At 39.1% G+C, this 13,281-nt stretch overlaps 1 protein-coding gene across 1 annotated transcript; it reads left to right on the top strand.

The window, feature by feature from the left end:
• Positions 1 to 10,208: 10,208 nt before the first annotated feature.
• On the top strand, positions 10,209 to 11,168 carry LOC102907491 (olfactory receptor 52M1-like). The gene has a single exon (XM_006993352.2). The coding sequence runs from the start codon at positions 10,209 to 10,211 to the stop codon at positions 11,166 to 11,168; it is 960 nt and encodes a 319-aa protein (XP_006993414.2).
• Positions 11,169 to 13,281: the final 2,113 nt, after the last annotated feature.

Raw genomic sequence — 13,281 nt, 5'->3', positions numbered from 1 at the left:
TTGCTTTTGAGTCTTGGTTCAGTATTTCTACCTCAGACAGAAGAACTCTGCCTTTGGTAAACTTAGTTTATCAGGTAAGCCTTTTATACCTGAATATTTTGCATTAATTATATTGAAGGCATTTTTTGAGGCTATAGTAATGTCTCATGCTTTAATTGGCATGTACCAACTCTCAACCTTTTCATTTTCCCAATTAATAGAGAAAAGTGCACATTTGATGTGAAGAACAATAGTAAAGGCCTTGCCTTAACCCACAAAATGATCTTAAACTTATATGTATTCAGAAGATGCCTACATACATTCTTGGAATCAGAAGCAAACATCATCAATCTAACCCTGCGCAGAAGAGAGCACATAACCTGAAAACATGATGATACCAGGGACAGACTGGGTCCTCTAACAAGGGTTTTCTGGACACAGTAGGATAGTTGAAGCTATGAATTCACAGTAGTGACCAAGACCTGTGCAAGCCAGAGCCAGATAAAATAACAGTGTAGAAAAGGAAGGTGCACACAAAATCCCACCCCTAGCTAAGGAGCTATTGGCAGTTGACAACTGCTAAGAGGGAGAGTCTACATTCTTAAAAAACAGCTCCTGGTGGCCTAAGGCCTCCAGCGAAGCCCACATATCCAAGAATATATGGGTACCGCAAACTGTGCTTGAATTTTTTTTAAATAGGACACCAAGTTGAGTGGCCAGGGAAGGCAGAAAGGATCTGGGAGGAATGAAGGAAAGAGTGAATGTCGTCAAAATACATTGCATAAAATGTCAAAAGACATTTTAAAGTGAGAAAAAAAGGAGATACTAAAATGTAATCATTAAATGTAGGTGCACATTTAAAAAAAAAAAGGAAAACAAGTTTGATGCCACTAAATATCTTGACTCATCACTGTGTAATGATTCTACTTAGCCCTTAATTTGGGTTTCATCCAATTAACTTTGTCATAAAACTCAACTTCCAAACTACTAGTGAAAGTGTGTTGGTCAAGCCAACACAGAAATACCAAAAACCAAGACAGTTCTGCTTATAATTTGAAATTCTGATTTCAAGTTTATAACCTCATCAATGGGCTTAGTGTCACATTGTCTCTGAAACTGTCCACTGGTTGTGTGTCATTCTGGAGGAAAACAGAATTTTAAGCTTGTTAGCATATATGCTAAATTGAAAATATGTAGGAACCTATATAATTTTAGTGATTTATGTATATCTCCAAAGACTAATGGTTCATTTTCTCATCCATAAATGGAATTCTGATAATGAATAGGTAAAGGATTTTTCTAGAATCCTCCTATCTTAGGCAGAAGACCCAATATTTAGGTTCTGGAATCATACAAACATTCCATGTTCATTTCCATGAGGGAAATGCCCTGCCAGGTGATTAGGTAAGTATGGCTTAGGGTGACATCTATCATACCACCACTTCTAGTACTTAATGGGTGTAGGTCCTTGACATCTTGAAGTCTTAATTTTTCTTTATCCCTATTCCATCCTTGATATTTCCTCCTCAATTTCACTACTTTTATGAGTTCCCCAACATTTTCATAGAACCTGAGATTACCCATGTATCCGTCATTCCACCTATAAACCACCTCTGATCTTTGTAACCTTGCTCTGGAATAATCCTTCTGTACATTATGAAAATGCATTGCTCTCATTGTTAATAAAAAGCTTATTGGCCTATAGCCAGGCAGGATTTTTGGAGCAGAGAGAATGCAGGGAAGAAGAAAGGTGGAGTCAGGGGAATTACCAGACAGACAGAAAGGAAGCAAGACATGCAGAAGAGGTAAAAGCCACAAGCCTGGGTACAGCACATAGATTAATAGAAATAGGTTAATTTAAGTTGTAAGAGCTAATAAGTAACAAACCTGAGCTATTGGCTGAGCATTTATAATTAATAATAAGTCTCTTGTGGTTATTTGGGAGTGACTGCCAAGACACAGAAAAACTATGCCTATACATGGCATCCAATGGGGGGTCACATACATCCACATAAGACCTGAGAAAGCATTAAAAAAAAAAAAAAAGGTTCTAAACACACAAAAACAGAGCCAAATGTGACTTCCTAGTCTCGAGTCTCTCATGCCAGCCACAGTAGAAAGAAGTCTCCTGGCAGCTGCCTGCATGTTTGAGCCACCAATGCACCATGAACTAAGCCCATGGTGGGTTTAAGTTTTGTTCATGCAGACAGAAAAGATTATAGATATACAGTAAAAACAAATCCAGACAGAAAAAACTCTAAACCAGTTACAGTGTATTTAAAAATGTACATAGACTTGGGAGAGAAAAGAGAAATGGTATAGACAGTCAAAAATAGCTTAAAAATAATAAAGTCTTTAAAGAAAGAATACAGTAATATAAAGGGAAAAAGCCACGCAAAGATGGAAAATACAGAGGTAGTCTGGATCCTGTATGTTACTGTGTTGTCTTTGAATTTTCTGATTGCTGATGGAATGACAGCTGCTAAGACATATTGGATTATGGAAACTGCTGAATTAAACCAACCTATATATTTTTTAAAATGTCTTGACTTCAAAATGGAAGTCAAAAGATGTGTTACTTTGGGGGAAAAGTTATGTTTTATTTCCACAGGAAATGAGAAGTTATGGATCCATTCCAGGTTGAAATGGATCAGATTTTATAGAGGATGACTCCCTGAAATTCCTGACTACAGACATAAAGAAACAGTCTAAAATAACTACAAGACATGTAATGTATATTTTACCTGCTCAAACATTAAAAAAAAATCATCTTTGGCTGATTTGTATACAATCAAAGTCTATACTTATATTAATAAAAAAATGTATTTTACCTTTAAGAGTTTATATATTTTCAGAACAAGGAGGCCAGATGTCAATGAAAACAGATGGCCCAGGTGATTCAGCATCCAGAACAGCTTCAAGGCTGCTGGCTGAGATGATCCAGCCTCACAGACTACTCCAGCCAAGACTTAACCATTATTCTAAGTTTTCTCAAGGTCCCTCAAAGATGCCAGCACCTCCAAACCACAAAAAGCAATCTAAAGAAAATAATGCCCACAAAAGATTGGTTATGGATATTTGTTGTTATTTAAGGGGGCAGGGAATAATTACAAGTTGTTACTGGTCATAGTAAAAAAAAATCTAAACAAAAGGGTTAATTTCAAAGATCCCTTAATAATGGAAAAAAGGGGGATATGATATAGGAATGATAGGGGGGGAAAGGTGAATTATTGAATCTACTTTGAACCAAAACACAATCATAAATCTCAAAGTATTTTACATTGGTGTGGATTTTAGTTTATTGATACAAATTTAAAGTTAATTTCGTTATACTATATGTATGATTCGACTCTTTTTGGGGTATTGTGTTTATGCAGCTCATTTATAAATGTAATGTATAATTAAATATAGATTAATAGTCATCTATAATAGTCAAACTTATAATCATGTTAGATATGTTTTCAAGGTCATACACAGATATATTTTGATAGATGGTCTTCAAACACTTCAAAGACCTGCAGAATATGACATTTAAAATTTTTTAATAACAAGTTTTTTTTATTTTACTTATTTATTTATTTTTTGTTTTTTTTCGAGACAGGGTTTCTCTGTGTAGTTTTGCGCCTTTCCTGGAACTCACTTGGTAGCCCAGGCTGGCCTCGAACTCACAGAGATCCGCCTGGCTCTGCCTCCTGAGTGCTGGGATTAAAGGCGTGTGCCACCACCGCCTGGCCTAACGTTTTTTTTTTTTTTTTATGACCGTGAGATAGGTCTGCTCCAGGCAGCATCAATTTACTTCAGAGAAGATAATGGACACTGAAGAAACTCTGTATGGAGTTTGCTTTCTTTGTGGCAAAAGCTAGCCATTTGGGCAAAGAAACTGCCCTTGCCTCAATTGCTGACTGTGCAAACTGGACCAGCAGGACATATACACACATATAAAAGTGACTGCCAAACTTGGGCAAGACAAGGTAGGACAGTCTTCAAAATTCCCAGCTTCTCAAAAAAGTCTTTCGGATATACTAGGCCTATAGGCCAAAGATGGATGCCAAAATGTTATAAAAAGAACTTTGGGTGACTGTCCAGACAGCCAGATGTCCCTGTCATTAGGTAACATTTCAACCTTCTGTGATCTTTGATGGAATTTAAGACTAAATAATTAGACTTAAAGTTTTCCTTAGTTGTGATTTAAAAAAAAAAAAAGATGAATTAGGTATAAAACTTTAAATTCCTAAAGATAAGATAAATAAATAGAATACTTTCTCTAAATTTGCCAAGACAAATGGACTGGATATTGTAACTGTAATTCTTACTTGATAACTGTTGTTGTTTTATATAATTTTACTATGTTAGAGTTAAAACCCTCCTTTTTATTTAGATAAAAAGGGGGAAATGCTGTGGAATAATCCTTCTGTGCACTGTGAAAATGTGTTGCTCTCATTGTTAATAAAAAGCTGAGGGGCTGGAGAGATGGCTCAGAGGTTAAGAGCACTCACTGCTCTTCCAGAGGTCCTGAGTTCAATTCCCAGCAACCACATGATGGCTCACAACCATCTGTAATGAGATCTGGTGCCCTCTTCTGGCCTGTAAGCATACATGCAAGCAGAACACTATACATAATACATACATACATAAATCTTAATTTTTAAAAAAAAGTGAATAGCCTTTCCTGAGGACGCCTGAGGTTGTCTTTTAAAAAAAAAGAAAGAAAGAAAAAGGAAAAGCTGATTGCTGATAGCTAGGCAGGATTTTCAGAGCAGAGAGAATGCAGGGGAGAAGAAAGGCAAAGTCAGAGGAGTCGCCAGACAAACAGAAAGGAAGGAAGATACGCAAGAGAGGTAAAAGCCATGAGCCTCAGTGCAGCACATAGATTAACAGAAATGGGTTGATTTAAGTTATAAGAGCTGGTTAGTAATAAGCCTAAGCTGTTGGCTGAATATTTCTAATTAATAATAAGTCTCTTGTGGTTATTTGAGAACAACTGATGAGACACAGGAAAACTCCACCTACAGAACCTCTTCCACCTGTATCCATCCATATCCTTATAGGACTGGAGTGTAGCTTAGTGATAGAGCATGCATGGCAGGCACAGGGTCCTGGGTTCAGTCTCTAGCATTAAAACTGGAAAGAGATTGTAAGACTCTCTCCTTGTACATATGTCAACATCCCATAGAGAATGATCTTTTCAGTATTTTCTTAAATTACAAATACTTCCCACTGTCATAAATACTAAAAATCTGAAGAAAGGGGAAAAGTAACTTTAAATAAGTATATTGGCTACAAATTCTTTTCAAATATTCAAGTGTTTAAACTCCATAAAAATAAAAACAAAACAATGCCTCGAAATAAGTATATTGGCCACAAATTCCTTTCAAATATAGAAGTATTTACATTACATAAAAATAAAAGCAAATGAAACCCTTTTTCTTATCTGTAAAATGTGTGTTTTGCTTCAGGGACATTTTTCAGATGAGTGTTCTTGACGCCATTGCACATAGGCTAGAGTAATTCCTTAGGGAGAAAACCAAAACAGGATTCCTCACCCTGTCCACAACCATCAGTTTCCCTTCCAGGAATCTAATTTAGGCTTATACAGAAATATAATGTTGAGAAATATGCCTGTACCACTTACATATGTGGGAAAAACTGAAATTAGCCTTCTCACTATCCTGGGAAGGTTAAATGAAGTAACCACATACAACTATTTCCAACTCGTGTGTATTTGGGTGAAACAGAAATGAATTGAGTTTTTTAAAAGAATAACATTTAATTTTGGTGTTTTCTTCTTGGTATAGGTCAGATCTTAAATAGGGTTTTTGAGTGTGTATGTGTGTGTGTCTGTCTGTCTGTCAGTGTGTCTGTGTGCATGTGTCATTCCTTATGTGCTGTTCACTTTGTTTTCTGAGACAGGGTCTCTCACGAGCCCAGAACTCACCAAGTACACAAAGCTGGCTGGCCACAAGCCCCACGGAGCCATTTGCCAGCCTCCTGCCCCAGTGCCAGGATTACAGGCCTTCACCACCACCCCTAGCTTTTTTACATGGATTATGGAGATCAAACTAAGGTCTTCGTGTTCGCAAAACAAGAACCAGTGGTAATTAGTGTGTGTGTGTGTGTGTGTGTGTGTGTGTGTGTGTGTGTGTGTGTGTGTGTGTGTGTGTGTGTGTGTTTAGTAGACGTGGTGACAAGAGTCTACAATAGCTACATAACTATCTAGTAGTTTTCTCCCACCCTTCTCTTGTGAGAGATCATAAGATAAGACCCTTAGAGTCTGTGAGTACCTCAGGCCCAAGGGAAGGCAGTCAAAGCCAGGACCAGCTAAGAGCTCACCAGAGGGTAAGAACAAGTCTCAGTTCTAGTCCTTGGAGTTTGAGTGGACAGGGAGTGAAGACCGATCCTAAGAGGGAATTAAAATCCAGAGGGAATCGTGCAAGTTTCTCCGTGCAGCCTTGGGGAAATAACTGGCTATTTGCAGAACCCAGATAAAGGAAAGGCAAGAAAGTGATCAGGGGGCCTGGCCTTCCCCTGGCTGCCAACTACATTTTCTCAAGCATCGGGCAAGAGCTAACCACTGTGAGGAACAGAGCCTACAGCTCTGTGGGCATGCCCCATGGGTAAGCACATTCCAGGATCATGAGGAGCAAAGTCACTGGAAGCAATGTCCCAGAGCCAGAAACTGTTCTTCTTCTTCTTCTTGGGTTTAGTCAAAAGCAGCAGTTAGTTGATACTTCCTTGGTTGAGTCAAAGAAAAAGAGAAATCACAAAATAGAAGGCATGGTGGCCTAGTATTTAGGAATAGCAGAGAAAGTCTGGAGTCCTGCAGCCCAACTGAGCCTCTTGTCTTAGGCTCCAGGAGATCTTTACCCTGAGCTGATCCCAACACAATCAGTATGTCTCTTCAATCAATATAAACTCATGCTAATGAAGCTAGCTGTGAAATTTCAAAATAAGACTCTATGTTTCTGACTACATGAAAGCAAAAAGCACATGATATGTTTACAGCTAATCCATTAAAAACTAAAGAGTGAAGACTATGCAAAAAGAGAGAGAGAGATTAGTCATTCAGTTGGCAAAGGAGGTTCTAGAGTCACTAGTGTCCTGGAGACGTAGCACTGTCTGTGTCCTGTGGAAGGGAGAATGAAGGAAGAGAAAGGAGCCCAGGGGGAAATGAATGCAGCACTGTTCAGTGGCTAGGAATCCTAACACTGAGAGAGATGGCTAATACGTGAAGAAACGCTCAGGTTCTCCCCAATCACAGGCCAGGCAACACAATTAAAAACAAACACAAATTGCCTGAAGTTTTAGAACAGCAAAGAATAGAGTTAGGATGTAGACATAGGTCTGCCTTGCTTCTAATCCTCGCTTATGTCAACAGCATTTCTCTCAGAAGCCTCAGACCATCAGACCACCTCTCCCTGGGCTTGCAAGCTAGTCACCACCGTGCAGGTAAAAATGTGATCTCTTGTAAAAGCAGAAAATATTGTTATGCAATGCTCTAGATTAAGTGAAGTAATTTAGTCACCACAACCTGGTTAAAACTGACGTTTAGGATGACAGGTGTAAATGTGATGGAAATACAACACACTTATTTTTTTCAACATTCTTTCAACATGTCCTAGCCTAAAGCTCAATCACAACTTCATTGGCTGAACACATAGTTCAGACACAAATCAAGGAGGCAAACTAAAAACCATCCCTGGACTCAGACTCTTCCATGACAAATGGTCACTACTTTGACTCACCCAGAAACTGAGCACATGAGCTCCTTTCTGCTTTAGAATGGTGATAGATACAGTCAGAATATACATCAAATAGTTCCCAGTTTTAAAATTCTTTATTGCCTAAGGACTACCTTAAATCTCTGTCCATTTAACCTATTCCTGCATTTTGGTAGCATCCTCTGAGATGTAACAAGCACAGGGAAATGTTTCCTATTTGTGAAATGTGCATATTCAAATATCCAAGTCAAATATTTAATATAAAAAAATCTTGCAAGTTATTTTAAGATTCACAAAACTTGCATGGTTCTACTCCATATCTGGCCAATGTCTAGCCATTGAGTAAGCAAATGAATCATTAAACTAAACTGTGTATTGGAGTCTGATATAGTAGCCTCAGAGGCTACATTGGGACTTACTACTATTCGGTATGGAAATGTAATGGCTAGTTCTATTTTAGACAAAAACTAAAATGTGTGTTTGTTTGAGACAATTTGAGAGTTTATAAGGGTCCTCCACAACACACACACACACACACACACACACACACACACACACACACACACGTTATAAGTTAAAGATACCATAGAGGACTTTGGAAAGGGTGACCTGAAATTGGCCTTGAAGGATGGGAAAATGTCCCTAGATGGGAACAAAAACAATGAAAAACTTCTTGGCTGTAACAGTTGAGTGAAGTCACCATGGACACATGGGTGTGGTAAAAATTCTCTAGCAAGGATCGGATGAGAAGGGTCAGGAGAGCAAGCCTGAGACAGGGGAATGATGTTAGGAGCTCTCAAACTCCGAACAATGAGGATGTAAATAAGGGCTTTCAGCAGATACATCTGAAAAGCAGAAAGCAGACAAGACCTGTTAAAGGCAATGGCTGGGGCTTTGGTGCTCAACAGACCAAGGATTCTGATGCAAAGAAGGAGCTTCCTAATCCCTTTAGTTCAATCCATTGTTTTCACTCTCCAATAGCAGATGGTAGAAAACTTAAATGAAATTTATTCTAAGAAAAAAAATGGACCTCTTCAGTCAAATCAGAAATGGTGCTCAATACTTGCCAGAAAAACTTACTAACTGGTTTTCTCTAGAGGAACCGTTGTCAAGAAATTGTGTCTGTTCTTCATTCTCTTTAAGCTTCAAATCCAGCAACCTGAAATGTGAGATTTTTTTTTCTTTAAGAGATTAGGTAGATGTCAAATCTGTGTGTGTGTGTGTGTGTGTGTGTGTGTGTGTGTGTGTGTGTGTGTGTGACTGTCTGTGTCTGTGTGTGTGCACACGCACACTCAGAGCATGCATGTGTGCAGATGCATGTATCTCATTGTGCACTCTGACAATCAGAGGACAACATCCATTATCCATCCTCACCTTCCACCTGGTTTGAGGCAGGGTCTCTGCTGTACCATCTGCCTACCTTATGCAGCTGGCTGCTGACCCCTGAGCTTCTGTCTCTGCCCCCCATCTCACCACAGGAGCTCTGAGGTTACAAATGTGTGCTACCATGCCTGGCTTTAATGTGAATTGTGGGGATTTAAACTCAAGCCATTGTATCGGTATAAGTGACCATCTCCCCAACCACTATGTCAAATCTTTATAATGCTGTCCCACCAACATATTTTCCTAATAAGACTATTCCCTTGTGTTTTGTCAGGCTTTGATAACTTATAACTTTATTTTTTAAAGCATATGAAAGTATATACATATAGAAGAGTATATATTCATACATATGGAAGAAAATTAAAAGTACCCATAATTCCACCTACATAAAAAACAGCAGGTAAAAAGCACAATGCAAATCTTCCCAGACACTTCTCAATGTAAGGATATAATTCTACATGCCACACACTTCAACAAAATCAAATTATAGTTTAGCATGCCTATTGGTATCCCCTCTCTAATTATATGATATAAACATTCTACTAGAAAATAAATACAGTTACTAGTACATATAATTCTAACTCAGTAAATGTGTAAATTAAAATTTAAGCAATGCTTTATTTACATTGATCACATAGCGCCAACTTTTCATTAGAATAAAAATTTAAAACAGCTAATTAGTATACATTATTGATAAGAATGTTATTGATCAATGATAAAAAAAAGCATATAGAGCCACTGAATAAACATGTTATTTTTTTATTTACATTTAACTATTACCTGGAAGCCATTTCTGTATTTCCTTTGTCTTTAGGGAAAGTTCCCCAAAATAAACTTCCTGGGACAAGAGGATGCATAATGTTGGATATTTCTATACTATATTTTGAAAAGTCAATGATAGAAACCCTGTTTCTGTGTTTAGCAATGGGTGTCATCAATGATAATTCTTATTAATTAAGTAACATAGTGATCTTTCAAGTTGGCATTCAGAATTCTTCTTTGTTGTAGGTGCCACAAGATATCAAGAATGGAAATGAGGATCTATTCTAGAGCAGTCAGAGGCATTATCTCTCACAGGAGTAGAAACCCGATGTTAAGAGCTCCTCTGCATATCCCATGTGCCCAAGCATGTTCATTTCTAATAATGCCTGCTCCGTACCCAGCTCGTTCTGGCTCACTGGCATCCCAGGACTGGAATACCTGCACATCTGGCTCTCCATCCCCTTTGGTTCCATGTATCTGGTGGCTGTGGTGGGGAACATCACCATCTTGGCAGTGGTTAAGACAGAGCGCAGCCTGCACCAGCCCATGTATTTCTTCCTATGCATGTTGGCTGTCATTGACCTGGTCCTGTCAACTTCTACAATGCCCAAGCTATTAGCCATCTTCTGGTTTGGTGCCTGCAGCATTGGTCTAGATGCCTGCCTGGCTCAGATGTTCTTTGTCCACTGCTTTGCTACTGTCGAGTCGGGCATCTTTCTTGCCATGGCTTTTGACCGCTACGTGGCCATCTGTGACCCACTACACCATACATCAGTACTTACCCATGCAGTGGTGGCACGTTTGGGGCTGGCTGCTCTCCTCCGAGGAGTATTCTACATTGGACCTCTTCCACTCCTAATTCGCCTGAGGCTGCCCCTTTATCGAACCCAAATCATTGCCCACTCGTACTGTGAGCACATGGCTGTGGTCACTTTGGCATGTGGTGACACAAGAGTCAACAATTTATATGGAATGGGAATTGGTTTCCTGGTGTTAATCCTAGACTCACTAGCGATAGCAGCATCTTATGTGATGATTTTCAGAGCTGTGTTGGGATTGTCCACCTCTGATGCCAGGTTGAAGACTTTGGGGACATGTGGTTCTCACATCTGTGCCATCCTTGTCTTCTATATCCCTATTGCTGTTTCATCTCTCACCCATCGCTTTGGCCATCAAGTGCCTCCCCATATCCATATTCTTTTGGCCAACTTTTATCTCCTCATCCCACCCATCCTCAACCCAGTTGTCTATGCTGTACGCACCAAGCAGATCCGAGAGAGACTTTTACATATTATTAAGTCAGGAACTCAACCCAGAGACACATAAATATTTAGTGACGATTGGAAGAGGCTCTTCTTTTTTATTTTATTTTTTAAAAAAATTTATTCATTTTACATATCAACCACAGATCCCCCTCTCATCTCTCCTCCTGCTCTCCCCATCCCCATCTAACCTCCTCCCCCAATGTACCCCTCATCCTCTCCTTCAAAAGGGTAAGTTCTCCCATGAGGGGACAAGACCAAGCTCCTCCCTCCTGCCTCAAGGGTGAGAAAGGTGTCCAAATATAGGTAATGGGGTCCAGAAAGCCAGCTCATGTACCAGGGATAAATCCTGATCACACTGCCAGGGTACCTTCAAACAGACACAGCTACACAACTGTCTCATGTGTGCAGAGGGTCTAGTCTAGTCCCATACAGGTTCCACAGCTGTTGGTCTAAAGTTCGTGTGTTTCTATGAGCATGGTTCAGTTGTCTCTGTAGATTCCCCCATCATGACCCTGACACCCCCTCCCCTTGCTCAGATAATCCCTCTTCTCTCTCTTCAACTGGACTCCCAGAGCTCAGCCTGGTACTTGGCTGTGGATCTCTGCATCTGCTTCCATCAGTTACTGGATGGAGGCTCTATGATGACAGTTAGGGTATTCACCAATCTGATTACCAGGGTAGGCCAGTTCAGGCACCCTCACCACTACTGCTAGTAGTTTAATCTGGGGTCATTCTTGTGGATTCCTGGGAATTTCCCTAGCAGCAGGTCTCTCTCTTACCCTGTAATGTCTCCCTCTATCCAGACATCAGAAGAGGTTCTTCTTAAGTAAGGAAGCCCATGATATTTCTGGGTGCTACCTAAACAGTAGGGATAAGAGCCTAAGAGCAGTCCTAAAGATTATGCTGTTGGAGCATGCAACGTGAATCCAATATCTCCACGTGGAAAAGGAAGAGCAGGTACTCCTGTACTGTAATTCTCTTTTTTTTTAACCTATTTGATTTTGTGCAATTGAGTGCAATAAGCATATAAACTATGAGAGCTGAGATCATTGTATCCTTTACTTCTGTGGTGTCAGATTTCCTGTTTCTCTATGGCAGGGGTAATCAAGCATAACTTCTAAAAAGTAGAATCCTATCCTACAACCTTCTTAAAGACAATTTAGTAAATTTTGTTGAAAACTTCCAGACATTATACTGGTAAACTTCAAATTCTTTTGAGTTGCCCCTACTAAAATGACATTTATCTATCAAAGATGGAGGCAACATAAATATGAGAAAGTTTAATTTAATGGGACTGAGAATGGGATTTTACTGTTCATGGGAGTTAACGTTTTTAAACCAATTCATTCCTCCATTTAAACAGACAAGATGGACATGGAATACCACATCTCCCAGAGCTGAATGGGGGAAAAGTAGGAGATAGCAAAGGACATTGTGAGATGCCACATCAGAAGCTCCAAGATAACATACTGAGGGACAATAACTTCACTGAGATAACAAAAGGATAAAGGAAAGGCGCTAACAGTGGATTGACCTGAAGGGGGGTGGGTAATAGGAGGGTCAAAGGTGAAGAGATAGGATAGATAGATAGATAGATAGATAGATAGATAGATAGATAGATAGATAGATAGATAGAGACCTTGTGGTGGATAAACCTTGAAAATGCTCCAGGTCTCTTTGGGGAACTCTTCTTGCTACCCCTTGCTATGACTTAACCTTTTTTCTATATTGCTAACTGATCACAAAAGTTCCATAAGGAGACTTGAGCTCAAAACACTTACATAAAATTTTGGTAATGCATTTTTAAAAGGCAATTACCCCTGATTCTAGTGCTTCAGAATCATGATTATGTCCATTTTTTCAAATTTTAAGAAATTTAACTTCAAGTTTATGAGTCATGATGAGTTTTTAAAAGGCCAAAATGGGTGCTATTAAGTTAAAAAGATATCACTTTAGTATTTTAGAAAAATATAACCTAAGAAAGCCAATGGTCAAGTCAAAACGAGGACACAAGCCTCATATCATTCAATAAAATAAAATAAGTAAGAAACTTGAAATAGCACAAGTCCCCAATGTTTAATGCAAATTCCTGACTATACCCAAGTTTCATTTCACCCATCTACGCCTAATACAAAGATTGTCTTGATAGCAATTGTTACTCTTTCTCCATTGTA

This window comes from Peromyscus maniculatus, chromosome 1 (genome assembly GCF_049852395.1).
Source record: "Peromyscus maniculatus bairdii isolate BWxNUB_F1_BW_parent chromosome 1, HU_Pman_BW_mat_3.1, whole genome shotgun sequence".
Taxonomy (NCBI): domain Eukaryota; kingdom Metazoa; phylum Chordata; class Mammalia; order Rodentia; family Cricetidae; genus Peromyscus; species Peromyscus maniculatus.
The sequence above is the reverse complement of the archived record's forward strand: the minus strand, read 5'-3'. Positions and strand labels throughout refer to the sequence as shown.

Excerpts from the sequence above, each read along its gene's own strand:
- LOC102907491 (XM_006993352.2), top strand. The coding sequence starts at position 10,209 with ATGTTCATTTCTAATAATGCCTGCTCCGTACCCAGCTCGTTCTGGCTC.